Consider the following 24570-nt stretch of genomic DNA (forward strand, 5'->3'; position numbering starts at 1 on the left):
CCCTTAGTCCCACGATGCAGTGAGCCTGTTGCCAGCAGGACTCACTGAAAATAAAAAAACCTAACTAAACTTTTATTCTAAGCAGCTCAGGAGAGCCACCTAGATTGCACCCTTCTCGGCCGGGCACAAAAATCTAACTGAGGCTTGGAGGAGGGTCATAGGGGGAGGAGCCAGTGCACACCACCTGATCCTTAAGCTTTTATTTTGTGCCCTGTCTCCTGTGGAGCCGCTATTCCCCATGGTCCTTACGGAGTCCCAGCATCCACTAGGACGTCAGAGAAATATAGAAGGCTGGGAAAGTCTGATCGGGTGGGGTAGGGAACTGTAGAAGTTGGGAGCAGCACCAGAGATGTCTTGGAGTGGCAGTGAGCGGCGGTTACTAGAGAGGCTCAGGTCAGAGGCAGACTAAAGAGCGGAGAGTATACCTACTGGAATAACCATGAGATTCTCCTCAATGCTCAGACACAAAACGATATGATGGTCATAACACGCGAGTCACATCATCAAGCTGCGACTAATATGGTGTGATAGTGAATTTCATGTACAAATTGGATCACAGTGACAGTGTGTAATGACAGCAATCACGCCATGATGGGACTCATGGTCCACCGCCAGTCGCCGTGCTGGGACTCGTGTTGCCCGAAGCAGTTAACCTGATGGCAATTGGGGGTCTCTCCAGCTGCTGCTCCTATGACACTCGGGGTCCCCTGCTGCTGCCCCTATGACATCCTGCCACTCTGAGTCACCCTGGCTGCTGCACTGGTGGCACCCGGGGTCCCGCGGCAGCTGACATCCGAAGTCCAGTGGCGTAACTACTGCCCTCGCGGTGGCTTGGAGGCGCAGGGCTGTGGGGGGCGCCGCCACTGATTTAGCGCAGAGCAGATTCGTCCGCATGTCAATCTGCTGTCTCCCTCCTTCCCTCCGCTGGCGCCCTAGCTGCTGCTGTGAAGGAGGGCACAGTGCGCGCCTCTCCTGTGTCCCTCCTGCGTCTCCGGCAGGTCTATTAAATGAAGTGCCCGTTCGTGAGCTCTGATTGGCTCACGAACCGGCACATCATTTAACACACACGCCGGAGACGCAGGAGGGACACAGGAGAGGCGCGCGCTGTGCCCTCCGTGTCCCTCCTTCACAAAACAGCGGGGGGGAGTTGTACCTGGCACTGGGGGAGCATATTTGGCACTGGGGGAGGGGGAGCATATGTGGCACTGAGGGGGCATATGTGGCACTGGGGGGGTATATGTGTACCTGGCACTTGGGGGGTGGGGGGGGGGGGGGGGGCATCTTTGCATTGGGGGCATGTGTGTACCTGGCACTGTGGGGGAATATCTGGCACTGGGGGCATATGTGGCACTGGGAGCACAGCCCTAGCAACAAGCATTACCCCCTAGCAACGAGCATGACACCCAATGCATGAAACCCCTGGCAACGAGCATGACACCCAGTGCATGAAACCCCTGGCAACGAGCATGACACCCAGTGCATGAAACCCCTGCCAACGAGCATGAAACCCTGAGCTTGAAAACCCCTGGCACCGTGCATGGAACCAAGAGCATGAAACCCCTGGCAACGAGCATGACACCCGGTGCATGAAACCCCTGGCAACGGCATGACACCCTCAGCATGAAAACCCCTGGCAACGAGCAGGTAATTTAAAATAAGATTTTACTTACCGATAAATCTATTTCTCGTAGTCCGTAGTGGATGCTGGGGACTCCGTCAGGACCATGGGGAATAGCGGCTCCGCAGGAGACAGGGCACAAAAGTAAAAGCTTTAGGATCAGGTGGTGTGCACTGGCTCCTCCCCCTATGACCCTCCTCCAAGCCTCAGTTAGGATACTGTGCCCCGAGCATACACAATAAGGAAGGATTTTGAATCCCGGGTAAGACTCCTACCAGCCACACCAATCACACTGTACAACCTGTGATCTGAACCCAGTTAACAGCATGATAACAGCGGAGCCTCTGAAAAGATGGCTCACAACAATAATAACCCGATTTTTGTAACAATAACTATGTACAAGTATTGCAGACAATCCGCACTTGGGATGGGCGCCCAGCATCCACCACGGACTACGAGAAATAGATTTATCGGTAAGTAAAATCTTATTTTCTCTGACGTCCTAGTGGATGCTGGGGACTCCGTCAGGACCATGGGGATTATACCAAAGCTCCCAAACGGGCGGGAGAGTGCGGATGACTCTGCAGCACCGAATGAGAGAACTCCAGGTCCTCTTTAGCCAGGGTATCAAATTTGTAGAATTTTACAAACGTGTTCTCCCCCGACCACGTAGCTGCTCGGCAGAGTTGTAATGCCGAGACCCCTCGGGCAGCCGCCCAGGATGAGCCCACCTTCCTTGTGGAATGGGCCTTGACAGATTTAGGCTGTGGCAGGCCTGCCACAGAATGTGCAAGTTGAAATGTGCTACAAATCCAACGAGCAATCGTCTGCTTAGAAGCAAGAGCACCCAGTTTGTTGGGTGCATACAGGATAACAGCGAGTCAGTTTTCCTGACTCCAGCCGTCCTGGAAACCTATATTTTCAGGGCCCTGACAACATCTAGCAACTTGGAGTCCTCCAAGTCCCTAGTAGCCGCAGGTACCACAATAAGCTGGTTCAGGTGAAACGCTGACACCACCTTAGGAAGAAACTGGGGACGAGTCCGCAGTTCTGCCCTGTCCGAATGGACAATCAGATATGGCTTTTGTGAGACAAAGCCGCCAATTCTGACACTCGCCTGGCCGAGGCCAGGGCCAACAGCATGGTCACTTTCCATGTGAGATATTTCAAATCCACAGATTTGAGCGGTTTAAAATGTGATTTGAGGAATCCCAGAACTACGTTGAGATCCCACAGTGCCACTGGAGGCACAAAAAGGGGGTTGTATATGCAATACTCCCTTGACAAACTTCTGGACTTCAGGAACTGAAGCCAATTCTTTCTGGAAGAAAATTTACAGACCCCAATTTGAGGCCCATAGACACTCCTGTTTGCAGGAAATGCAGGAATCGACCGAGTTGAAATTTCTTCGTGGGGCCTTCCTGGCCTCACACCACGCAACATATTTTCGCCACATGTGGTGATAATGTTTTGCGGTCACCTCCTTCCTGGCTTTGACCAGGGTAGGAATGACCTCTTCCGGAATGCCTTTTTCCCTTAGGATCTGGCGTTCCACCGCCATGCCGTCAAACGCAGCCGCGGTAAGTCTTGGAACAGACCTGGTACTTGCTGAAGCAAGTCCCTTCTTAGCGGCAGAGGCCATGAGTCCTCTGTGAGCATTTCTTGAAGTTCCGGGTGCCACGTCCTTCTTGGCCAATCCGGAGCCACGAGTATAGTTCTTACTCCTCTACGTCTTATAATTCTCAGTACCTTGGTTATGAGAAGCAGAGGAGGGAACACATACACCGACTGGTACACCCACAGTGTTACCAGAACGTCCACAGATATTGCTTGAGGGTCTCTTGACCTGGCGCAATACCTGTCCAGTTTTTTGTTCAGGCGGGACGCCATCATGTCCACCTTTGGTCTTTCCCAACGGTTCACAATCATGTGGAATACTTCCCGATGAAGTCCCCACTCTCCCGGGTGGAGGTCGTGCCTGCTGAGGAAGTCTGCTTCCCAGTTGTCCACTCCCGGAATGAACACTGCTGACAGTGCTATCACATGATTTTTCGCCCAGCGAAGAATCCTTGCAGTTTCTGCCATTGCCCTCCTGCTTCTTGTGCCGCCCTGTCTGTTTACGTGGGCGACTGCCGTGATGTTGTCCCACTGGATCAATACCGGCTGACCTTGAAGCAGAGGTCTTGCTAAGCTTAGAACATTGTAAATTGCCCTTAGCTCCAGTATATTTATGTGGAGAGAAGTCTCCAGACTTGATCACACTCCCTGGAAATTTTTTCCCTGTGTGACTGCTCCCCAGCCTCTCAGGCTGGCATCCGTGGTCACCAGGACCCAGTCCTGAATGCCGAGTCTGCGGCCCTTTAGTAGATGAGCACTCTGCAGCCACCGCAGAAGAAACACCCTTGTCCTTGGAGACAGGGTTATCCGCTGATGCATCTGAAGATGCGATCCGGACCATTTTTCCAGCAGATCCCACTGAAAAGTTCTTGCGTGAAATCTACCGAATGGAATCGCTTCGTAAGAAGCCACCATTTTTCCCAGGACCCTTGTGCAATGATGCACTGACACTTTTCCTGGTTTTAGGAGGTTCCTGACTAGCTCGGATAACTCCCTGGCTTTCTTCTCCGGGAGAAACACCTTTTTCTGGACTGTGTCCAGAATCATCCCTAGGAACAGCAGACGTGTCGTCGGAAACAGCTGCGGTCTTGGAATATTTAGAATCCACCCGTGCTGTCGTAGAACTACTTGAGATAGTGCTACTCCGACCTCCAACTGTTCTCTGGACCTTGCCCCTATCAGGAGATCGTCCATTTTCTTTGAAGAAGAATCATCATTTCGGCCATTACCTTGGTAAGGACCCGGGGTGCCGTGGACAATCCAACCGGCAGCGTCTGAAAGTGATAGTGACAGTTCTGTACCACGAACCTGAGGTACCCTTGGTGAGAAGGGCAAATTGGGACATGGAGGTAAGCATCCCTGATGTCCCGGGACACCATATAGTCCCCTTCTTCCTGGTTCGCTATCACTGCTCTGAGTGACTCCATCTTGATTTGAACCTTTGTATGTAAGTGTTCAACTATTTCAGATTTAGAATAGGTCTCACCGAGCCGTCTGGCTTCAGTACCACAATATAGTGTGGAATAATACCCCTTTCCTTGTTGTAGGAGGGGTACTTTGATTATCACCTGCTGGGAATACAGCTTGTGAATTGTTTCCACTACTGCCTCCCTGTCGGAGGGAGACGTTGGTAAAGCAGACTTCAGGAACCTGCGAGGGGGAGACGTCTCGAATTTCCAATCTGTACCTCTGGGATACTACTTGTAGGATCCAGGGGTCCACTTGCGAGTGAGCCCACTGCGTGCTGAAACTCGAGACGACCCCCCCCACCGCACCCGAGTCCGCTTGTACGGCCCCAGCGTCATGCTGAGGACTTGGCAGAAGCGGTGGAGGGCTTCTGTTTCTGGGAATGGGCAGCCTGCTGCAGTCTTCTTCCCTTTCCTCTATCCCATGGCAGATATGACTGGCCTTTTGCCCGCTTGCCCTTATGGGGACGAAAGGACTGAGGCTGAAAAGACGTTGTCTTTTTCTCCTTTATACGGCAATACTTCCATGTGCCGTTTGGAATCTGCATCACCTGACCACTGTCGTGTCCATAAACAACTTCTGGCAGATATGGACATCGCACTTACTCTTGATGCCAGAGTGCAAATATCCCTCTGTGCATCTCGCATATATAGAAATGCATCCTTTAAATGCTCTATAGTCAATAAAATACTGTCCCTGTCAAGGGTATCAATATTTTCAGTCAGGGAATCCGACCAAGCCACCCCAGCGCTGCACATCCAGGCTGAGGCGATCGCTGGTCGCAGTATAACACCAGTATGTGTGTATATACTTTTTAGGATATTTTCCAGCCTCCTATCAGCTGGCTCCTTGAGGGCGGCCCTATCTGGAGACGGTATCGCTACTTGTTTTGATAAGCGTGTGAGCGCCTTATCCACCCTAAGGGGTGTTTCCCAACGCGCCCTAACTTCTGGCGGGAAAGGGTATACCGCCAATAATTTTCTATCGGGGGAAACCCACGCATCATCACACACTTCATTTAATTTATCTGATTCAGGAAAAACTACAGGTAGTTTTTTCACACTCCACATAATACCCTTTTTTGTGGTACTTGTAGTATCAGAAATATGTAACACCTCCTTCATTGCCCTTAACAAGTAACGTGTGGCCCTAAAGGAAAATACGTTTGTTTCTTCACCGTCGACACTGGAGTCAGTGTCCGTGTCTGTGTCGACCGACTGAGGTAAAAGGACGTTTTAACGCCCCTGACGGTGTTTGAGACGCCTGGACAGGTACTAATTGGTTTGCCGGCCGTCTCATGTCGTCAACCGACCTTGCAGCGTGTTGACATTATCACGTAATTCCTTAAATAAGCCATCCATTCCGGTGTCGACTCCCTAGAGAGTGACATCACCATTACAGGCAATTTGCTCCGCCTCCTCACCAACATCGTCCTCATACATGTCGACACACACGTACCGACACACAGCACACACACAGGGAATGCTCTGATAGAGGACAGGACCCCACTAGCCCTTTGGGGAGACAGAGGGAGAGTTTGCCAGCACACACCAAAAACGCTATAATTATACAGGGACAACCTTTATATAAGTGTTTTTCCCTTATAGCATTTTAATATATATAGTCATATCGCCAAATAAGTGCCCCCCCTCTCTGTTTTAACCCTGTTTCTGTAGTGCAGTGCAGGGGAGAGCCTGGGAGCCTTCCCACCAGCATTTCTGTGAGGGAAAATGGCGCTGTGTGCTGAGGAGAATAGGCCCCGCCCCCTTTTCGGCGGGCTTCTTCTCCCGTTTTTCTGAGACCTGGCAGGGGTTAAATACATCCATATAGCCCCCAGGGGCTATATGTGATGTATTTTTAGCCAGAATAAGGTACTATCATTGCTGCCCAGGGCGCCCCCCCCAGCGCCCTGCACCCTCAGTGACCGCTGCTATGAAGTGTGCTGACAACAATGGCGCACAGCTGCAGTGCTGTGCGCTACCTTATGAAGACTGAAAAGTCTTCTGCCGCCGGTTTCTGGACCTCTTCACTTTTCGGCATCTGCAAGGGGGTCGGCGGCGCGGCTCCGGGACGAACCCCAGGGTGAGACCTGTGTTCCGACTCCCTCTGGAGCTAATGGTGTCCAGTAGCCTAAGAAGCCTATCCATCCTGCACGCAGGTGAGTTCACTTCTCTCCCCTAAGTCCCTCGATGCAGTGAGCCTGTTGCCAGCAGGACTCACTGAAAATAAAAAACCTAACAAAACTTTTACTCTAAGCAGCTCTTTAGGAGAGCCACCTAGATTGCACCCTTCTCGGCCGGGCACAAAAATCTAACTGAGGCTTGGAGGAGGGTCATAGGGGGAGGAGCCAGTGCACACCACCTGATCCTAAAGCTTTTACTTTTGTGCCCTGTCTCCAGCCGCTATTCCCCATGGTCCTGACGGAGTCCCCAGCATCCACTAGGACGTCAGAGAAAAGTAATTAGAAGCCTTACTGTAGGACTTATACCCCTTTTACACCTACGAGCACGGGTCGCAGCCGGGAGCCTGACACGGGAGCTGCCCCCTGCTGCGACCCGTGCTCGGTCCCTTTCCCATTAGCAGTCACAACCCGGCATATGCCGGGTTGGTGACGCTTCTAGCTACACGGCAGGGGCGGCGCAGGGAGATCACATAAATGTGTAACGGGCATTGCGGTGTGTGGCATAATGTATCACGGACATTGCAGTGTGTGTCGTAATGTGTCACAGGCATTACGGTGTGTGGTATACTATATCACGGGCATTGTGGTATGTGGTATAATATCTCAGGGTCATTGCGGTGTGTGTCATAATGTGTCACAGGCATTGTATGTGCTATAATGTATCAGGGGCATTGCAGTGTGTAGCATAATGTATAACGGGCATTGCGATTCCTGTCATAATGTGTCACAGGCATTACGGTGTGTGGCATAATGTGTCGGGGGCATTACGGTGTGTGCATATTGTGTCATGTGCATTATTGTGTGTGGCATAATGTCTAAGGGCCATTGCAGTATGTGGCATAATGTATACTGGGCATTACTACAAGGAGGAAAAATGACAAATAATGTAAGGGGCATGAATCAGGATTATTTTTCTTTCCTGTGGTGGCCAACATCTGGGCGTGCAGGTTGCAAAACTGGGGTATAAGGTAGTCGTTCCCTGCATAGCCACGCCCCTTTATGAGAAGCCACGCCCATTTCCACAAAAATCACGCCCCAGATTCATCGCTCTACTAGTGCCAATTATGGGGGGGGGGGCGCCACAGAATTTTTTGGCTTGGGGGAGAAAAATTTCTAGTTACTCCACTGCCGAAGTCCCCCGCCAGCTGACATTCTGCCACTCGGGGTCCCCCGGCGACTCACTTCCTGGCACTCGGGGTCCCCCGGCAGCTCACATCCTGCCACTCGGGGTCCCCCTGGCAGCTCACATCCTGCCACTCGGGGTCCCCCTGGCAGCTCACATCCTGCCACTCGGGGTCTCCCGGCAGCTGAAGACCCTACAATATGGCCTCCTCCTGCCGTTTTGCCTCCTCACCTAGCTGGATACTTTCAGGTCTCGGCTCCCTGAAGAGGAGCTCATAGGGCAGGACCGCAAGTCGTCTCCTTGTCGCCTTATCCCGGATTTCATTCACCACCTCCCGCACCGTGTAGATATGAATCCCGATTTCCTAGAGACACATGACCGGTTATTAGCGGAGGTGCACACACCACTGGACCCGGGGCCCGCTCCTATCCTCTCACCTGCAGCACCGCGTTCCTCAGGAAGGCTCCAGAATCCGCCACAACATGCAGCACCCTGGTCGCCGCCATATTTTACCTCTAGCTCCAATCCCCAGCCAATCACAGAGCGCGTAACAGTCTCGCTACGGACTCACTGCTGTTCTTGTAGGGGCTCTCATACACATAGCACGCTCGCCACCTGCTGGCGACAGGGGGGCACTGCACGCCATTATAATACTAGCACTTTAATGCTACCAAAACAGTAATAATTATAATTATTCTATTTATTATTCTGTACAGATGTTAGGGATTTATTCGGTTTTGTTTTTCATGGAGCGTATATTTTAGTGAAGTATTTCAATTGTGCCGCCTGAGGAAGGAATGGGGAACTAGAAAACAAAAAAACTGCACAGCCACTGAACCGGCATGCATGCACACTGACTTCTATTATTTATTACCAGTTATTTATATAGCGCACACATGTTCCGCAGGGCTTTACTGAGAGAATAATTGGCCATTCCCATCAGTCCCTGACCCAGTGGAGTTTACAATCTATATTCCCTTGTGTACACACACACACACACACACACACACACACACACACACACACACACACACACACACACACACACACACACACACACACACACACACACACACACACACACACACACACACACACACACACACACACACACACACACACACACACACACACACACACACACACACACACACACACACACACACACACACACACACACACTATTTTTGGACTGCAGGAGGAAACTGGAGTACCCGGAGGAAACCAACGCAAGTACAGGGAGAATATACAAACTCCACACATGGCCATGATGGACTACATCGGATGAGCGTGTACATGCGCATCCCGAATTTTCTGTGGGGCTGTATCTGTTGTATGTTCCGAAAGGAAGCCACTGCAATCACAGGGCACACTGTCAATGGTGGATTTTTACTGGGAGGGGGGCTGCAAAGATCCACCACTGCACAAAGCACAGGTAGAATATACAGTACAAACTTCTGTATGACATCATAGTTATATAATGTTAATTCTATGATGCAATGTACAAAAACAATGATTCGCCCAAAAATCGGGTGGTACTCCTGGCCCCCTGGGAAAGTGGGCAAGATCATGCCCCAAGCTGACGCACCCCTTGTTAGGGCAGCAAGAAAGTTAAGTATGCATTGATGTAACTGGTCACTTGACCAAATACGGGTAGACCCAAAGCTAATTGGTTTCCATTGGGGCAAACATTCCAATGTTTTCCGCTATCAAATTGTAATGATTCAATGGTGTTCCAATGGTTACCTGTGTGCAGCTCCATGCACAACACTGTGCGCAGAAGCCATAGGGTGCGCAGTGGCTGACACCAACACCTTCATGTTGGGGAAATACGTGGCCGTAATAATGTAACGCAGTGCTGGTCACTGCTACCCAGTCACACACATTGCCTGCCACTGTAACCGGTACAGGAAAAAAGTCAGTCCCGGTCCTGTGGGAGGCACCGTGTATATACCCAGCAAGAGGCCCATCCTCCCATAGCCAATCAGTGGCAGGGAAATATGTTATATGCCCATCTGGCCAGGTCCCCCACTGTGTCTCACACATGTACATATATAGCTTTAGAACCACAACTCCCAGCAGCATAGGATACCCCACAGCATGCAGGCTGGAGGCCTCGTACCAATGCACAGGCAGAAGCACATACATCCCCCCACAAGTCATGCTCGCCCACTCTTGGAAAAGTATTTCAGGGAGAGTGTGAAAGCAACACCTATGAGCGCAGCATTAAAGTGGGCGTGTATGTACAGTTACTGGGGGAGGAGTGGCGACATTGTCCTGTTTCCTCCAGCGACAGTCTGACACCGCCCATCCGACCTGCCACGCTGCTGGGGTATTGCGCATGCGCGAATCCTGATAAATCATGTGCAAATCATTGCAACGGATTTGCCATGTAATACTTTTTATGCGATGGCATTACAGCATTCAATGGCGAGCTTCCCAAGCCTATCCCTACTACTGTACAGTAATACCCATATGTAAATAATGGTCAAAGTGATTTCAGTACAGAGAACGATAAACAGTGACGAGGCTGAAGTTAGCTTCTTATTCGGCCAGCTTCTTCAGCCTCGTTAAATAGTGTACCTTTATAATGGATCTTGTAATATCACTGATTTAACAGTAAATTGACGTTTCTCTAACGTCCTAGTGGATGCTGGGAACTCCGTAAGGACCATGGGGAATAGCGGGCTCCGAAGGAGGCTGGGCACTCTAGAAAGATCTTAGACTACCTGGTGTGCACTGGCTCCTCCCACTATGACCCTCCTCCAAGCCTCAGTTAGATTTCGTGCCCGGCCGAGGTTGGATGCACACTAGGGGCTCTCCTGAGCTCTTAGAAAGTTATAGTCTTAGAATTTGTTCTTTTCAGTGAGACCTGCTGGCAACAGGCTCACTGCAGCGAGGGACTAAGGGGAGAAGAAGCGAACTCGCCTACTTGCAGCCGGATTGGGCTTCTTAGGCTACTGGACACCATTAGCTCCAGAGGGATCGACCGCAGGCCCAGCCTTGATGTTCGGTCCCGGAGCCGCGCCGCCGTCCCCCTTACAGAGCCAGAAGCAAGAAGATGGTCCGGAAAATCGGCGGCATGAAGACTCAGTCTTCACCAAGGTAGCGCACAGCACTGCAGCTGTGCGCCATTGCTCCTCTCACACACTTCATACTCCGGTCACTGAGGGTGCAGGGCGCTGGGGGGGGGCGCCCTGAGGCAGCAATAAAAACACCTTGGCTGGCAAAAATACCTCAATATATAGCCCCAGGGGCTATATATGAGGTAAATACCCCTGCCAGAAGTCCATAAAAAACGGGAGAATAGGCCGCGAAAAAGGGGCGGAGCCTATCTCCTCAGCACACTGGCGCCATTTTCCCTCACAGCTCCGTTGGAGGGAAGCTCCCTGGCTCTCCCCTGCAGTCTACAAGGGTTAAAAAAAGAGAGAGGGGGCACTAAATTTAGGCGCAGTATACATTATATATATATATAGATATAAAGCTATAGGGGACATAACTCAGTTAGTCCCTGCAGTATATAGCGCTCTGGTGTGTGCTGGCATACTCTCACTCTGTCCCCCCAAAGGGCTTTTGTGGGTCCTGTCCTCGTTTAGAGCATTCCCTGTGTGTCTGCGGTGTGTCGGTACGGCTGTGTCGACATGTTGAATGAGGAGGCTTATATGGTGACGGAACAGAGGCCGATATATGTGATGTCGCCCCCTGTGGGGCCGACACCAGAGTGGATAGAGAGGTAAAAGGTATTAACCGACAGTGTCAACTCCTTACATAAAAGGGTGGATGACGTAACAGCTGTGGGACAGCCGGCTTCGCAGCCCGCGCCTGCCCAGGCGTCTCAAAGGCCATCAGGGGCTCAAAAACGCCCGCTCTCTCAGATGGCAGACACAGATGTCGACACGGAGTCTGACTCCAGTGTCGACAAGGTGGAGACATATACACAATCCAATCCGTGACTTGATCCCGGCAATAAAAAATGTGTTATACATTTCTGACTTTAACCTCTATAAATGGGTTTTAGGTTTGGGGAGAAAAAACAGGCAGTGTTTTGTTCCCCCATCAGATGAATAAATGAACTGGTAATTTATAAAAAGTTACTGATGGCGTACCCTTTCCCGCCAGGAGGATAAGTTACGCTGGGAGATATCCCCTAGGGTGGATAAGGCGCTCACACGTTTGTCAAAAAAGGTGGCACTGCCGTCTTAGGATACGGCCACTTTAATAGGTACCTGTTGATAAAAAAAACAGGAGGCTATCCTGAAGTCTGTATTTACACACTCAGGTACTAGACTGAGACCTGCAGATAGTGCTGCTGCAGCGTGGTTGGTGACCCTGTCAAACAGGGATAATAGTTGGCAAACATAAAAACATATTAAAGACGTCGTCTATATATGAGGGATGCACAGAGGGATATTTTGCCGGCTGGCATCCAAAATAAATGTAATGTCCATTCTGTCAGGAGGGTATTAGAGACCTGTCACTGGACAGGTGATGCTGACTTAAAAAGCGCATAGAGAGCCTTATAAGAGTGAGGAATTATTTGGGGATGGTCTCTGGGACCTCGTATCCACAGCAACTGCTGGGAAGAAATAATTTTACCTCAGGTTTCCTCGCAGAAAAAGGTACAGTCCTTTCGGCTTCAGAAAAGCAAGCGGGTCAAATGGCACTTCCTTTCTGTACAGAGACAAGGGTAGAGGGAAAAAGCTGCACCAGTCAGCCTGTTCCCAGAATCAAGATTCTTCCCCCGCCTCCTGTGAGTACACACCATGACGCGGGTGCTCCACAGGTGTAGCCAGGTACGGTGGGGGGCCGCCTCAAAAATTTCAGCAATTAGTGGGCTCGCTCACAGGTGGATCCCTGTTTCTTCCAAGTAGTATTTCAGGGGTACAAGCTGGAATTAGAGATGTCTCCCCCCAGCCGTTTCCTAAAATATGCCTTGCTGACAACTCCCTCAAGCAGGGAGGCTGTGCTAGAGGCAATTAATAAGCGGTATTCCCAGCAGGTAATACTCAAGGTGCCCCTACTTCAACAAGGACGGGGTTACTATTCCACACGGGTTGGGGTACCGAAACCGCATGGTTCGGTGTGACCCATTTTATATTTAAAATCCTTAAACATAAAAAAATTCAAGTTCAAGATGGAATCGCTCAGGGCGGTTATTGCAAGCCTGGACGAAGGGGATTACATGGTATCCCGGGACATCAAGGATGCTTACCTGCATGTCCCCATTTACCATCCTCGCCAGGAGTACCTCAGATTTGTGGTACAGGATTACCATTACCAAGTCCAGACACTGCCGTTTGGACTGTACATGGCACCGAGGGTGTTTTATCAAGGTAATGGCCGAAATGATGATACTCCTTCAAAAAAAGGGAGTTGTAATTATCCCGTAATTGGACAATCTCGTTATAAGGGCGAGGTCCAAGGAGCAGTTGGTAGTCGGGGTAGCACTATTTTGGAAAGTGCTACAACAGCATAGGTGGATTCTAAACAGTCCAAAGTCACAGCTGGTTCCTATGACACGTCTACTGTTCCTGGGGATGGTTCTGGACATAAACCAGAAATAGTGTTTCTCCCGGAGGAGAAAGCCAAGGAGTTGTCATCTCTAGTCAGAGACCTCCTGAAACCAAAATAGGTAGCGGTGCATCATTGCACGCGAGTCCTGGGAAAAATGGTAGCTTCTTACGAAGCAATCCCATTAGGCAGGTTCCATACAAGAACTTTTCAGAGGGACCTGTTGGACAAGTGGTCCGGATCGCATCTTCCGATGCATAGGCTGATAACCCTGTCTCCAAGGACCAGGGTATCTCTACTGTGGTGGCTGCAGAGTGCCCATCTTCAAGAGGGCCGCAGGTTCGGCATACAGGACTAGGTCCTAGTGACCATGGATTCCAGCCTTTGAGGCTGGGGGGCAGTCACATAGGGAAGAAACTTCCAGGGACTTTGGTCAAGTCAGGTTATTTCCCTACACATAAATATTCTGGATCTGAGGGCCATTTACAATGCCCTGAGGCCAGCAAGGCCTCTGCTTCAAAACCAGCCGGTACTGATCCAATCAGACAACATCACGGCAGTCGCCCATGTAATCAACAGGGCGGCACAAAAAGCAGGATGGCGATGGCAGAAGCCACAAGGATTCTCCGATAGGCGGAAAATCATGTGTTAGCACTGTCAGCAGTGTTCATTCCCGGAGTGGACAACTGGGAAGCAGATCTTCTCAACAGACACGCCCTCCACCCGGGAGAATGGGGACTTCCTCCAGAAGTCTTCCAATAGGATTGTACACCATTGGGAAAGGCCACAGGTGGACATGATGGCGTCCCGCCTTAACAAAAAGCTATAAAAGATATTGCTCCAGGTCAAGGGACCCTCAGGCGATAGCTATGGACGCTCTGGTAACACCGTGGGTGTACCAGTCGGTTTAGGTGTTCTCCCCTCTGCCTCTCATACCAAAGGTACTGAGAATAATAAGAAGGCGAGGAGTAAGAACGATACTCGTGGATGGCCAAGAAGAGCTTGGTACCCAGAACTTCAAGAATTTATATCAGAGGACCAATGGCCTCTGCCACTCAGTCAGGACCTGCGGCAGCAGGGGCCCTGTCTGTTCCAAGACTTACCGCGGCTGCGTTTGACGGCATGGCGGTTGAACGCCGGATCCTGAAGGAAAAGGGTATTCCGGAGGAAGTAATTCCTACGCTTACTAAAGCCAGGAAAGAGGTTACAGCAACTCATTATCACCGCATATGGCGAAAATATGTTGCATGGTGTGAGGCCGAAAGGGCCCCAACAGAGGAATTTCAACTAGGTCGATTTCTGCATTTCCTGCAAGCAGGAATGACTATGGGCCTTAAATTGGGTTCCATTAAGGTACAGATCTCGGCTCTGTCGATTTTCTTTCAAAAAAGAACTAGCTTCAGTACCTGAAGTTCAGACATTTATAAAAGGAGTGCTGCATAGTCAGCCCCCGTTTGTGCCTCCTGTGGCACCTTGGGATCTCAACGTGGTGTTGAGTTTTCTTAAAATCACTTTGGTTTGAACCACTAAAAACCGTGGATCTGAAATATCTCACATGGAAGGTGGTTATGTTATTTGCCTTGGCTTCTGCCAGGCGAGTATCAGAATTGGCGGCTTTGTCTTGTAAAAGCCCTTATTTGATTTTCCATATGGATAGGGCAGAATTGAGGACTCGTCCCCAGTTTCTCCCTAAGGTGGTGTCAGCGTTTCACCTGAACCAGCCTATTGTGGTGCCTGCGGCTACTAAGGATTTGGAGGACTCCAAGTTGCTAGACGTTGTCAGGGCCCTGAAAATATATGTTTCCAGGACGGCTGGAGTCAGAAAATCTGACTCGCTGTTTATCCTATATGCACCCAACAAGCTGGGTGCTCCTGCTTCTAAGCAGACTATTGCTCGTTGGATTTGTAGTACAATTCAGCTTGCACATACTGTGGCAGGCCTGCCACAGCCAAAATCTGTCAATGCCCATTCCACAAGGAAGGTGGGCTCATCTTGGGCGGCTGCCCGAGGGGTCTCGGCTTTACAACTTTGCCGAGCAGCTACTTGGTCAGGGGCAAACACGTTTGCAAAATTCTACAAATTTGATACCCTGGCTGAGGAGGACCTGGAGTTCTCTCATTCGGTGCTGCAGAGTCATCCGCACTCTCCCGCCCGTTTGGGAGCTTTGGTATAATCCCCATGGTCCTTACGGAGTTCCCAGCATCCACTAGGACGTTAGAGAAAATAAGAATTTACTCACCGGTAATTCTATTTCTCGTAGTCCGTAGTGGATGCTGGGCGCCCATCCCGAGTGCGGTTTATCTGCACTACTTGTACATAGTTATTGTTAACTAAATCGGGTTATTGTTGAGCCATCTGTTGAGAGGCTCTATTGTTTCATACTGTTAACTGTGTTTCATATCACGAGTTGTACGGTGTGATTGGTGTGGCTGGTATGAGTCTTACCCGGGATTCAATATCCTTCCTTATTGTGTACGCTCGTCCGGGCACAGTACCTAACTGAGGCTTGGAGGAGGGTCATAGTGGGAGGAGCCAGTGCACACCAGGTAGTCTAAGATCTTTCTAGAGTGCCCAGCCTCCTTCGGAGCCCGCTATTCCCCATGGTCCTTACGGAGTTCCCAGCATCCACTACGGACTACGAGAAATAGAATTACCGGTGAGTAAATTCTTATTTTTTCTCATCATTTCATAATTATAATGAGGAGCGTAAGAATAGGCTACACCATCATGGGGCTCACAATAGGATTTTCCTATATAAAATGCAGCAAATTCCCACATTATTTCAATAGAGCCCATTTATAACCATTGCAATTAGGCGCAGCATTTTTCACTAAACCATAATAACGAATTTAGCAGTTAAAATATCTATCTATCTATCACTTATTTTTTCATTTGCAACATGCCATTTATTTAAAAAAATGCACCAGAATATTGTGTGGGAATCTTGACTGTCAAGTCGTGTAACCATCATCTGCCTCACGAAACATGGCGCCACAGAACGGCCAGCTAGATACTCTATTTCCGGTGCAACGATAGACTATCTTCCGGGTCAGCTGACAAAGCCGATGGTCACGTGATCGAAAGTGCAGGAGGCGGAAGTGGAGAAGACAGGTAATGTCAACACAGAATTTGGGAGGGGGGTTCATACGCATATTGGCATTAGGAGGGCAAGACGATTAAATACAGGGGGTGAATGTTATACATACAGATAGAGCCTTGATATAGAGGACACGGGGGTTTCCTAGCTGCTATGGTACTATATGTCCCAGCATGTCCTGCCAGCAAAGGGCACGCTCGGACTTGTGGTTTCACAAGAGGAGGTAGCCACAGGTTGGTAACTGCTGAGCTGTATTGGTGGCTGTGGTGAGAAGGCACAAAAAGGGGGTGATGGTAATGTGTATTAGGGGTATGTAGGGCATGTCATGGTGGGGGTTGGTTACTGAATGATTGTGCTGCCAGCTGCCCTGCTTCACAGGAACAGTCCCTGGTTCTAGTTCCCTGGAAATCATTCTCGCTGACGATGAGGTGCTTGTACATACTGATAGTGAAGTGTGGAAGTCACACAAAAGCCACTGTTATGTTGTGGGTCTGCAGCGCCTTGTGTGCCCATATTTATTCCGCATTACTGTGTGTAGAAATATGTTCTATTTTGTGTACCCACTATTCTCTGCTCAGGGTGAAGGGCGTATATCAGTGTAGTGGGTCCTGTGACATATTAGGTGTCGGAATTGGTGAAATATGATTTTGATTTTCTATTGGGATATTAGCCTATAATCTGGTAGAGCATAAAAGGAATGGGGGGATGGGACATGGGCTGGAATAACACCTTGTGATAACTACTTAGCAGGACCAATATTAACAGCTTGTTGGAGGTGGGCTAATCCACTGCTTTCCAAATTTCATCTACTCTAGCTGCTCCATCTAGGTGCATCATGTAACGCTTGGGAATAATTGTGTGCATGTGAATTACTGTGTTTAAAATCTCAAAATAAAAATGTATGACACTTGAAATAAAGGCTGTTTAGGGAGCCAGATTTACTAATTGTCAGACATTGAAACTTTGAGTGATGTTTTTCAGACAGCTATAGTAATAAATGCTAAAAAAGCCTGATTTAGGGGTATATTCAATAACTGTCGGAAGCTGCCGTCTTGTCGGAAAGACGGCAGCTTCTGTCAGTGAGGTCGGAAGGGGTTCCGACCTATTCATTAGGGCCCCGTTTATTCCGACAAGTCGGGAAACCCGACTTGTCGGAATGCATGCTGATCAGCGGCTTCAGCCGCGATCAGCGCGCATTGTTGGAAGCGGGGCCAAACCCAACAGGTTTTAGCCCTGTTTCCGACAATCTCAATCCGACTTTAAAAAAAGTCGGATTGAGATGAGGGATCTGAGAGCAGGAGACGGGGGGGGGGGGGGGGGAGAGAGCAGCGCTGCAGTGGGGAGAGCAGGAACCAAGCGGCAGCGTCAACCCGTCTCCAGCAAGCGAGGTCCCGCTTGCTGGAGCCAGGTGGACCCCGCCGTAAGCCTCCGCTGATGCAGCCGCTGCTCGCCCCGTCTCCTCTCCGTCTCCCCTCCTCCGCTGCTTTCCCGCTGCTGCCCCCACCGCCGCAGACACGGCAGCCGCTGACAGCTCTCTCCCCCCACCTTTCCCGGTGCCGCTAACAGCTCCCACCGCCGCTGCTGTCAGCGCACTCGGCAGCCGCTGACAGCAGCGGCAGGACAAGACACCGGGAGCGGCCAAAACCGACAGTCGGATTTGGCCGCTCTTTGAATAGGGGTTGTCGGGGCCATTCCGACAACTGCATGTTGGAATGGACCCGACTCTTATTGAATATACCCCTTAGCATTAATTACTATCGCTCCTCTGAAAAACACTGGTCAAAGCCTCGAAAATCTGACGTATAGTTAATCTGTCTGTAGGTGTCCCATTACTATCCAGAGCTATAGAATAGCAATATATAGGTGTATTGAGCAGTAACAAAAAGGGAAGGTTGTAACTTCACAAGAGAGGAGGTCCAGACTCGTGGAACATCAAATTGCACTTCACAATATGAATCAACTTCTCGTAACAACAACAAAACTTAGCACAGATGACATACAGTGCCTTGCTAAAGTATTCACCCCCCTTTGCATTTTTCATGTATTGTTGTCTCACAACCTGGAATTAAAATGGATTGTTTAAAGGTTTGAATCATTTCATTCACAGAACATGCCTACAACTTTGAAGAAGTTTTTTTTTTTTTTCAATTGTGAAGCAAACAACAAATAGGACAAAATAACAAAAAACTTCAGCGTGCATAACTATTCACCCCCCTAAAGTCAGTACTTTGTAGAGCCACCTTTTGCGGCAATTACAGCTGTAAGTAGCTTTGGATAAGTCTCTATGAGCTTGCCACATCTTGCCACTGGGATTTTTGCCCATTCCTCAAAGCAAAACTGCTCCAGCTCCTTCATGTTGGATGGTTTCTGCTTGTGAATAGCAATCTTCAAGTCTGACCACAGATTCTCAATTGGATTGAGATCTGAGCTTTGCATAGGCCATTCCAACACATTTAAATGTTTCCCCTTAAACCACTCGAGTGTTGCTTTGGGTCATTGGGGGTCATTCCGACTCGTTCGCATGCAGCGGTTTGTCACTGCGGTGCGAATGGGTCCGGAATGCACATGCGCGGTGGCCGCACTGCGCGTGTGTGACGTTGCCCGGTGACCGGGGTCGCTGGGTTACGTCCAGGAGTACGAAGAAAGCGGTCGCAGAGCCGACTTCAAGAAGATTGACAGAAAGAAGGCGTACATGGGCGTCACCGGACCGTTGGAGACCGTTTTCGGGGAGTGGAGAAGAAAACGCAGGCGTGTCCAACAGAACGAAGGGCGGATGTCTGACTTCAAAGCCGGCCCCAGCATCTCAGAGATCGTCGCACAGGGTAAGTATGTCCAGGGCTAGTCTTCTTTGACTTGAATTTTTTTTAGCTTAGCAGCCCTGCTAAGCTAAAATACACTCCCCCATAGGCGTGGACTAGTTGATCGCAGCAGCAGCAAAAAGTTGCTGGCTGCAATCAACTCGGAATGACCACCATTGTCCTGCTGGAAGGTGAATCTCCGTCCCAGTCTCAAATCACAGGCAGACTGAAACAGGTTTTGCTCAAGAATATCCCTGTATTTGGCACAATCCATCTTTCCCTCGACTAAAAACAGTTTATCAGTCCCTGCTGCTGAAAAACATCTCCACAGCATGATGTTTCCACCACCATGTTTCACTGTGGGGATGGTGTTCTTGGGGTGATGGGATGTGTTGGGTTTGCGCCAGACATAGTGTTTTCCTTGGTGGACGAAAAGTTAAATTTTAGTCTCATCTGACCAGAGCACCTTCCTCCATACATTTGGGGAGTCGTCCACATGCCTTTTGGCAAACTCAAAACGTGCCTTCTTATTTTTAACACTAAGTAATGGCTTTTTTCTGACCACTCTTCCATAAAGCCCAGCTCTATGGAGTGTACGGCTTATTGTGGTCGCATGCGCAGATACACCAGTCTCTGCTGTGTAACTCTGCAGCTCCTTCAGGGTTACCTTTGGTCTCTGTGCTGCCTCTTTGATTAATGCCCTTCTTGCACGGTCTGTGAGTTTTGGTGGCCGGCCCTCTCTTGGCACGTTTGTTGTGGTACCATGTTCTTTCCATTTGAAGATGATGGATTTGATGGTGCTCCGGGGGATCACCAACTTAGACTATTTTGTGCAGATCCATCACATCAAATTCAGATAAAAAAAAAAAAAATAATTTGCAGGTTGTAACGTAACAAAATAGATAAAAAGCCAAGGGGGGTGAATACTTTAGCAAGGCACTGTAGTGGTTAGCATTACTGCCTCACAGCACTAAGTTCTTGGATCTGATTCCCGCCAAGTCCTGTGTTGAGTTTGTATGTTCTCCCAGTGTTTGCATGGGTGTCCTCCAGATGCTACGGCTTTCGTCCCACAATCCAAAAACATACTTGTAGGTTAAGTGGGTTAACAAAAATGAACCTTAGTGTATGTGTGTGTACATGTGGTAGGGAATTTAGATTACTTGGGCAGGGACTGATGGGAATGACTAAATATTCTCTGTAAAGCATTGCAGTACATGTGTGCTATATAAATAAGTTGTGATAAATAAATCTCCTGTAAATCAAAATAGGTACACTAGGGGGGTTTGGTATGTGTGACTGGCGGATGGGTAAGTATGCTATACACTCTCCCCAACCCCTAATCCTCCCTTCCCGCAGCCTAACCCTAACCTCCCCCCTGGTGGTGCCTAAACCTAACCCCCTCCCCCCCCCCTCCTCCACCGTAGCCTAATCTTAACTACTGCGGTTGGCGCTTAAACCTAACCCACCCTCTATACTTATGGTCAGGGTGCCGACTGTCAGGGCTCTGGTGTCAGTCTCCTGACCCTGTCAGGATTGTGGCATAGCAATTTATCTCAGGATTCCGACGCCAGTATTCCAACTGCCGGGTTCCCAACAAGCCGGTATCTTAACCGCATCCCCACTAGGGAGGTTGAGCAGTCTCCAGCCGTCAAGTTGGTTTCCTTTAGGAGCCGGTCTGTCCCACCTGCGGTTGGAGTCATATAGTACTATTACAATGAAGTGCCTCTGATAAAAAAGATAATATACACAAATTGAATTGTAAGCTAATTACTCATACGTCCTAGAGCAGAGGTGGCCAAAAGGTAGACCGCGATCTACCGGTAGCCCGCGGAGCATCCACCGTTAGCTCGCGACAGACTTAATAGAAAATAACTGTAAGCAGCCTGCCGCCGCTGCTTCTCTTAACAGTTCCCAGGGATGCAGTGTGCGGGTACGTAGGTGACATAATTACATCACCCGCGATGTGAAGAGCCTGGGCGCTAGTTGGATCCAGCCGGTGGTGGCAACAACAGGAGACGCAGCCAGCAGGAGGCCATGCAGCGTGAAAGCGGATGTAGTGACTGTAGGGAGAGGAAGGACTGAAGCTAGGCAGCGTGACAACTTGTCAGGTAAGTTATGCAAAGGGGGGTTTCTTTACAAGGGGAGGGACGATCTGCAAAGGGGGGAGATCTGCACAGAGCGTGGTATCTTCACAAAGGGTTTTTGTTTTTTTACACAAGGGGGGATCTGCACAGAGAGGATTATTGTACAGAGGGCTATTATGCAGGGGGCTGAAAGGGGGTATCTGCACAAGGGGGGAATCTGCAAAGGGGGTGATTCGCACAGAGGGGGGTTATTTGATGTTGTCATTCTTAAGGCTATTTTTAAATGGGCGCATTATTATTGGTGCTGTTATTTGATGGCATCATTATTAATGCTATTTTTAATGGGAGCGTTATTATTGGTGTTATTTGACGCCGGTAGATCACCGGTAAGTAAGCGAACAAAAAGTAGATCCCAGGTCCCAAAAGTCTGGCCACCCCTGTCCTAGAGGATGCTGGGGACACTTCAAGAACCATGGGGTATAGATGGGATCCGCAGGAGACATGGGCACTTTAAGACTTTTAAGGGTCATGAACTGGCTCCTCCCTCTATGCCCCTCCTCCAGACTCCAGTTTTAGAATTGTGCCCAGGGAGACTGGTCACACACAGGGGAGCTCTACTGAGTTTCTCTGAAAAGACTTTATGTTAGGTTTTTTATTTTCAGGGAGGCTGCTGGCAACAGTCTCCCTGCATCGTGGGACTTAGGGGAGAGAAGTCAGACCTACTTCTAATGAGTTCAAAGGCTCTGCTTCTTGGCTACAGGACACAATTAGCTCCTGAGGGTTTGGAACACTAGGTACGCCTAGGGGTTCATTCCCAGAGCCCGCCGTCACCCCCCTTGCAGAGCCAGAAGTCAGAAGACAGTTGAGTAGAAGAAGATCAGAAGACTTCAGTGACGGCTGTCTGAGGTACCGCACAGCGATCGCGCTGCGCGCCATGCTCCCACACACAGCGGCACTACAGGGTGAAGGGCGCGCGCGCGGGGGGGGGGGGGGGGGTAGCGTCCTGGACAGCATAAAATCCTCATTTTAAGGCTGGCAAGAGTGGATTGGAGTGCCTGGGCACGAGATCCGAACCCCTGCCAGAATTATATATTAAGAAAATAGCGGGGCTGAAGCGCGCCATTAAGGGGGCGGGGCTTAGCCCTCACAGCTCTCACCAGCCCCATTTTCTCTTCACAGAAGCTGCAGAGACGCTGGTCCTCTCCTCCAAACACTGCTGTACAAGTGACAGGGTGCAAAAAGGGGGAGGAGGGCACATAATTTGGTGCAAATATAAAAGTGCTACTGGTCTGGGGCTTTATATTAGAGTTTCAGTTCTGGGATTGAGCGCTGGGTTGTGAGCTGGCAAACTCCCTCTGTGTTTCTCTGACAGGCTTTACTGTGGGTCTGTCCCCTATTTGCCCAGTGTGTCTGTGGGTGTCAGTATATCTGAGGCTGAGTGCTCTTCCCAGGAGGAGACTGTGGTAGGGACAGAAACGGCTGTTGGAGTGACCCTGTCGGCACCGCCGACTCCTGATTGGGTAAATGCCTTGAATGCTAATGTGGCTCTTATTAATAAGAGATTAGATAAATCTGAATCTCAGGACCAGGCATGGAAGAAATCTGTGGAGGATGTGTTATCACAGGTCCAGACCCCTTCGGGGTCACATAAACGTTCATTTGCTCAGTTGGCAGACATAAATACCGACACGGACACTGACTCCAGTGTCGACTGTAGTGATGCCAAATTAGACCCAAAATTGGCTAAGAACATCCAGTACATGATTGTGGCAATAAAAGAAGTGTTACATATCACGGAGGACCCTGCTGTTCCTGATACTAGGGTCTGTATGTTTAAGGGAAAGAAACCTGAGGTAACATTTCCACCCTCTCATGAACTGAATACCTTTTTTGAAAAAATGTGGGAAAATCCTGACAAAGTTTCTGATTCCCAAAAGGATTCAGGTGGCGTATCCGTTCCCCTCTGGGGATAGAGATAAGTGGGAATCGTCTCCCATGGTGGACAAGGCTTTATCACGGTTGTCTAAAAAGGTGGCTTTACCGTCTCCTGACACGGCAGCCCTTAAGGATCCTGCGGATCGTAGACAGGAGACTACGTTAAAATCCATTTACGTCGCCACAGGTACGCTGCTCAGACCTACCATTGCAGCGGCGTGGGTGAGTACTGCTATTGAAAAATGGGCAGATAACTTGTCATCTGATATAGATACCCTAGATAGGGATAGCATCCTGTTAACTCTGGGTTATATCAGGGACGCTGCGGCCTACCTAAAGGAGGCGGCAAGAGATATTGGCATTTTGGGATCAAGAGCAAATGCCTTGGTAATTTCAGCTAGACGAGCATTGTGGATTCATCAATGGAATGCTGATGCTGACTCTAAGAAAGCTATGGAGTCTCTCCCATATAAAGGTAGTGTATTGTTTGGTGAGGGTCTCACTGATTTTAGTATCTACGGCTACCGCGAGTAAGTCGTCATTTTTGCCTTATGTTCCTCCACAACAAAAGAAAGCTCACCACTTTCAGATGCAGTCCTTTCTGCCAAATAAATACAAAAAAGGGCGAGGTAATTCCTTCCTTGCAAATAGAGGAAGAGGAAAAGGTAAAAGATCTCCGGCCGTGGCAGGTTCCCAGGAGCAGAAGTCCTCCCCGGCCTCTGCCAAATCCATTGCATGACGCTGGGTCTCCTCTGCGGGAGTACGCACCGGAGGGGGCACGTCTCAAGCTCTTCAGTCAATTCTGGGCTCGTTCGGCCCTGGACCCATGGGTTTTAGAAATAGTGTCCCAGGTGTACAAACTGGAATTTCAAGACCAGCCCCCTCACTGATTTTTCAAATCGACCTTACCAGCTTCTCTTCCGGACAGGAAGGTTGTAAGCGATGCAATACAAAAGTTGTGTCTAAATCAGGTCATTATCAGCATTCCCTCGTCACAACAGGGAGAAGGCTTTTATTCAAGCCTGTTTGTGGTTCCGAAACCGGACGGTTCGGTCAGACCAATTCTTAACCTAAAGTCCCTCAATCTTTACCTAAGAAAATTAAAAATCAAGATGGAATCTCTCCGAGCAGTGATTT

At 49.6% G+C, this 24570-nt stretch overlaps 2 protein-coding genes across 3 annotated transcripts in view; one reads left to right on the plus strand and one right to left on the minus strand.

The window, feature by feature from the left end:
- Positions 1-8574, minus strand: part of NOB1 (NIN1 (RPN12) binding protein 1 homolog) — a 77044-nt gene extending 68470 nt beyond the window's left edge. The window contains exons 1-2 of the mRNA XM_063945463.1: positions 8445-8574; positions 8239-8371 (exon numbers count right to left, since the gene is read on the minus strand). Coding sequence (XP_063801533.1) covers positions 8239-8371; positions 8445-8513 — 202 coding nt within the window. The 5' untranslated portion in view covers positions 8514-8574. The remainder of the gene's footprint in view (positions 1-8238; positions 8372-8444) is intronic.
- Positions 8575-16531: 7957 nt separating this feature from the next.
- Positions 16532-24570, plus strand: part of WWP2 (WW domain containing E3 ubiquitin protein ligase 2) — a 181943-nt gene continuing 173904 nt past the window's right edge. Inside the window, exon 1 of one of the 2 annotated variants that reach the window (XM_063945465.1) lies at positions 16532-16630. Coding sequence is in view for 1 of the 2 variants with exons in the window: in XM_063945464.1 (XP_063801534.1) it covers positions 16780-16849 (70 nt within the window). In the remaining variant the exon portion in view is untranslated. Of the gene's footprint in view, positions 16631-16701; positions 16850-24570 lie in introns of those variants that run through there. The other variant, XM_063945464.1, reaches the window with a different exon arrangement.

The sequence above is a fragment of the Pseudophryne corroboree genome, chromosome 11 (genome assembly GCF_028390025.1).
Source record: "Pseudophryne corroboree isolate aPseCor3 chromosome 11, aPseCor3.hap2, whole genome shotgun sequence".
NCBI lineage: Eukaryota > Metazoa > Chordata > Amphibia > Anura > Myobatrachidae > Pseudophryne > Pseudophryne corroboree.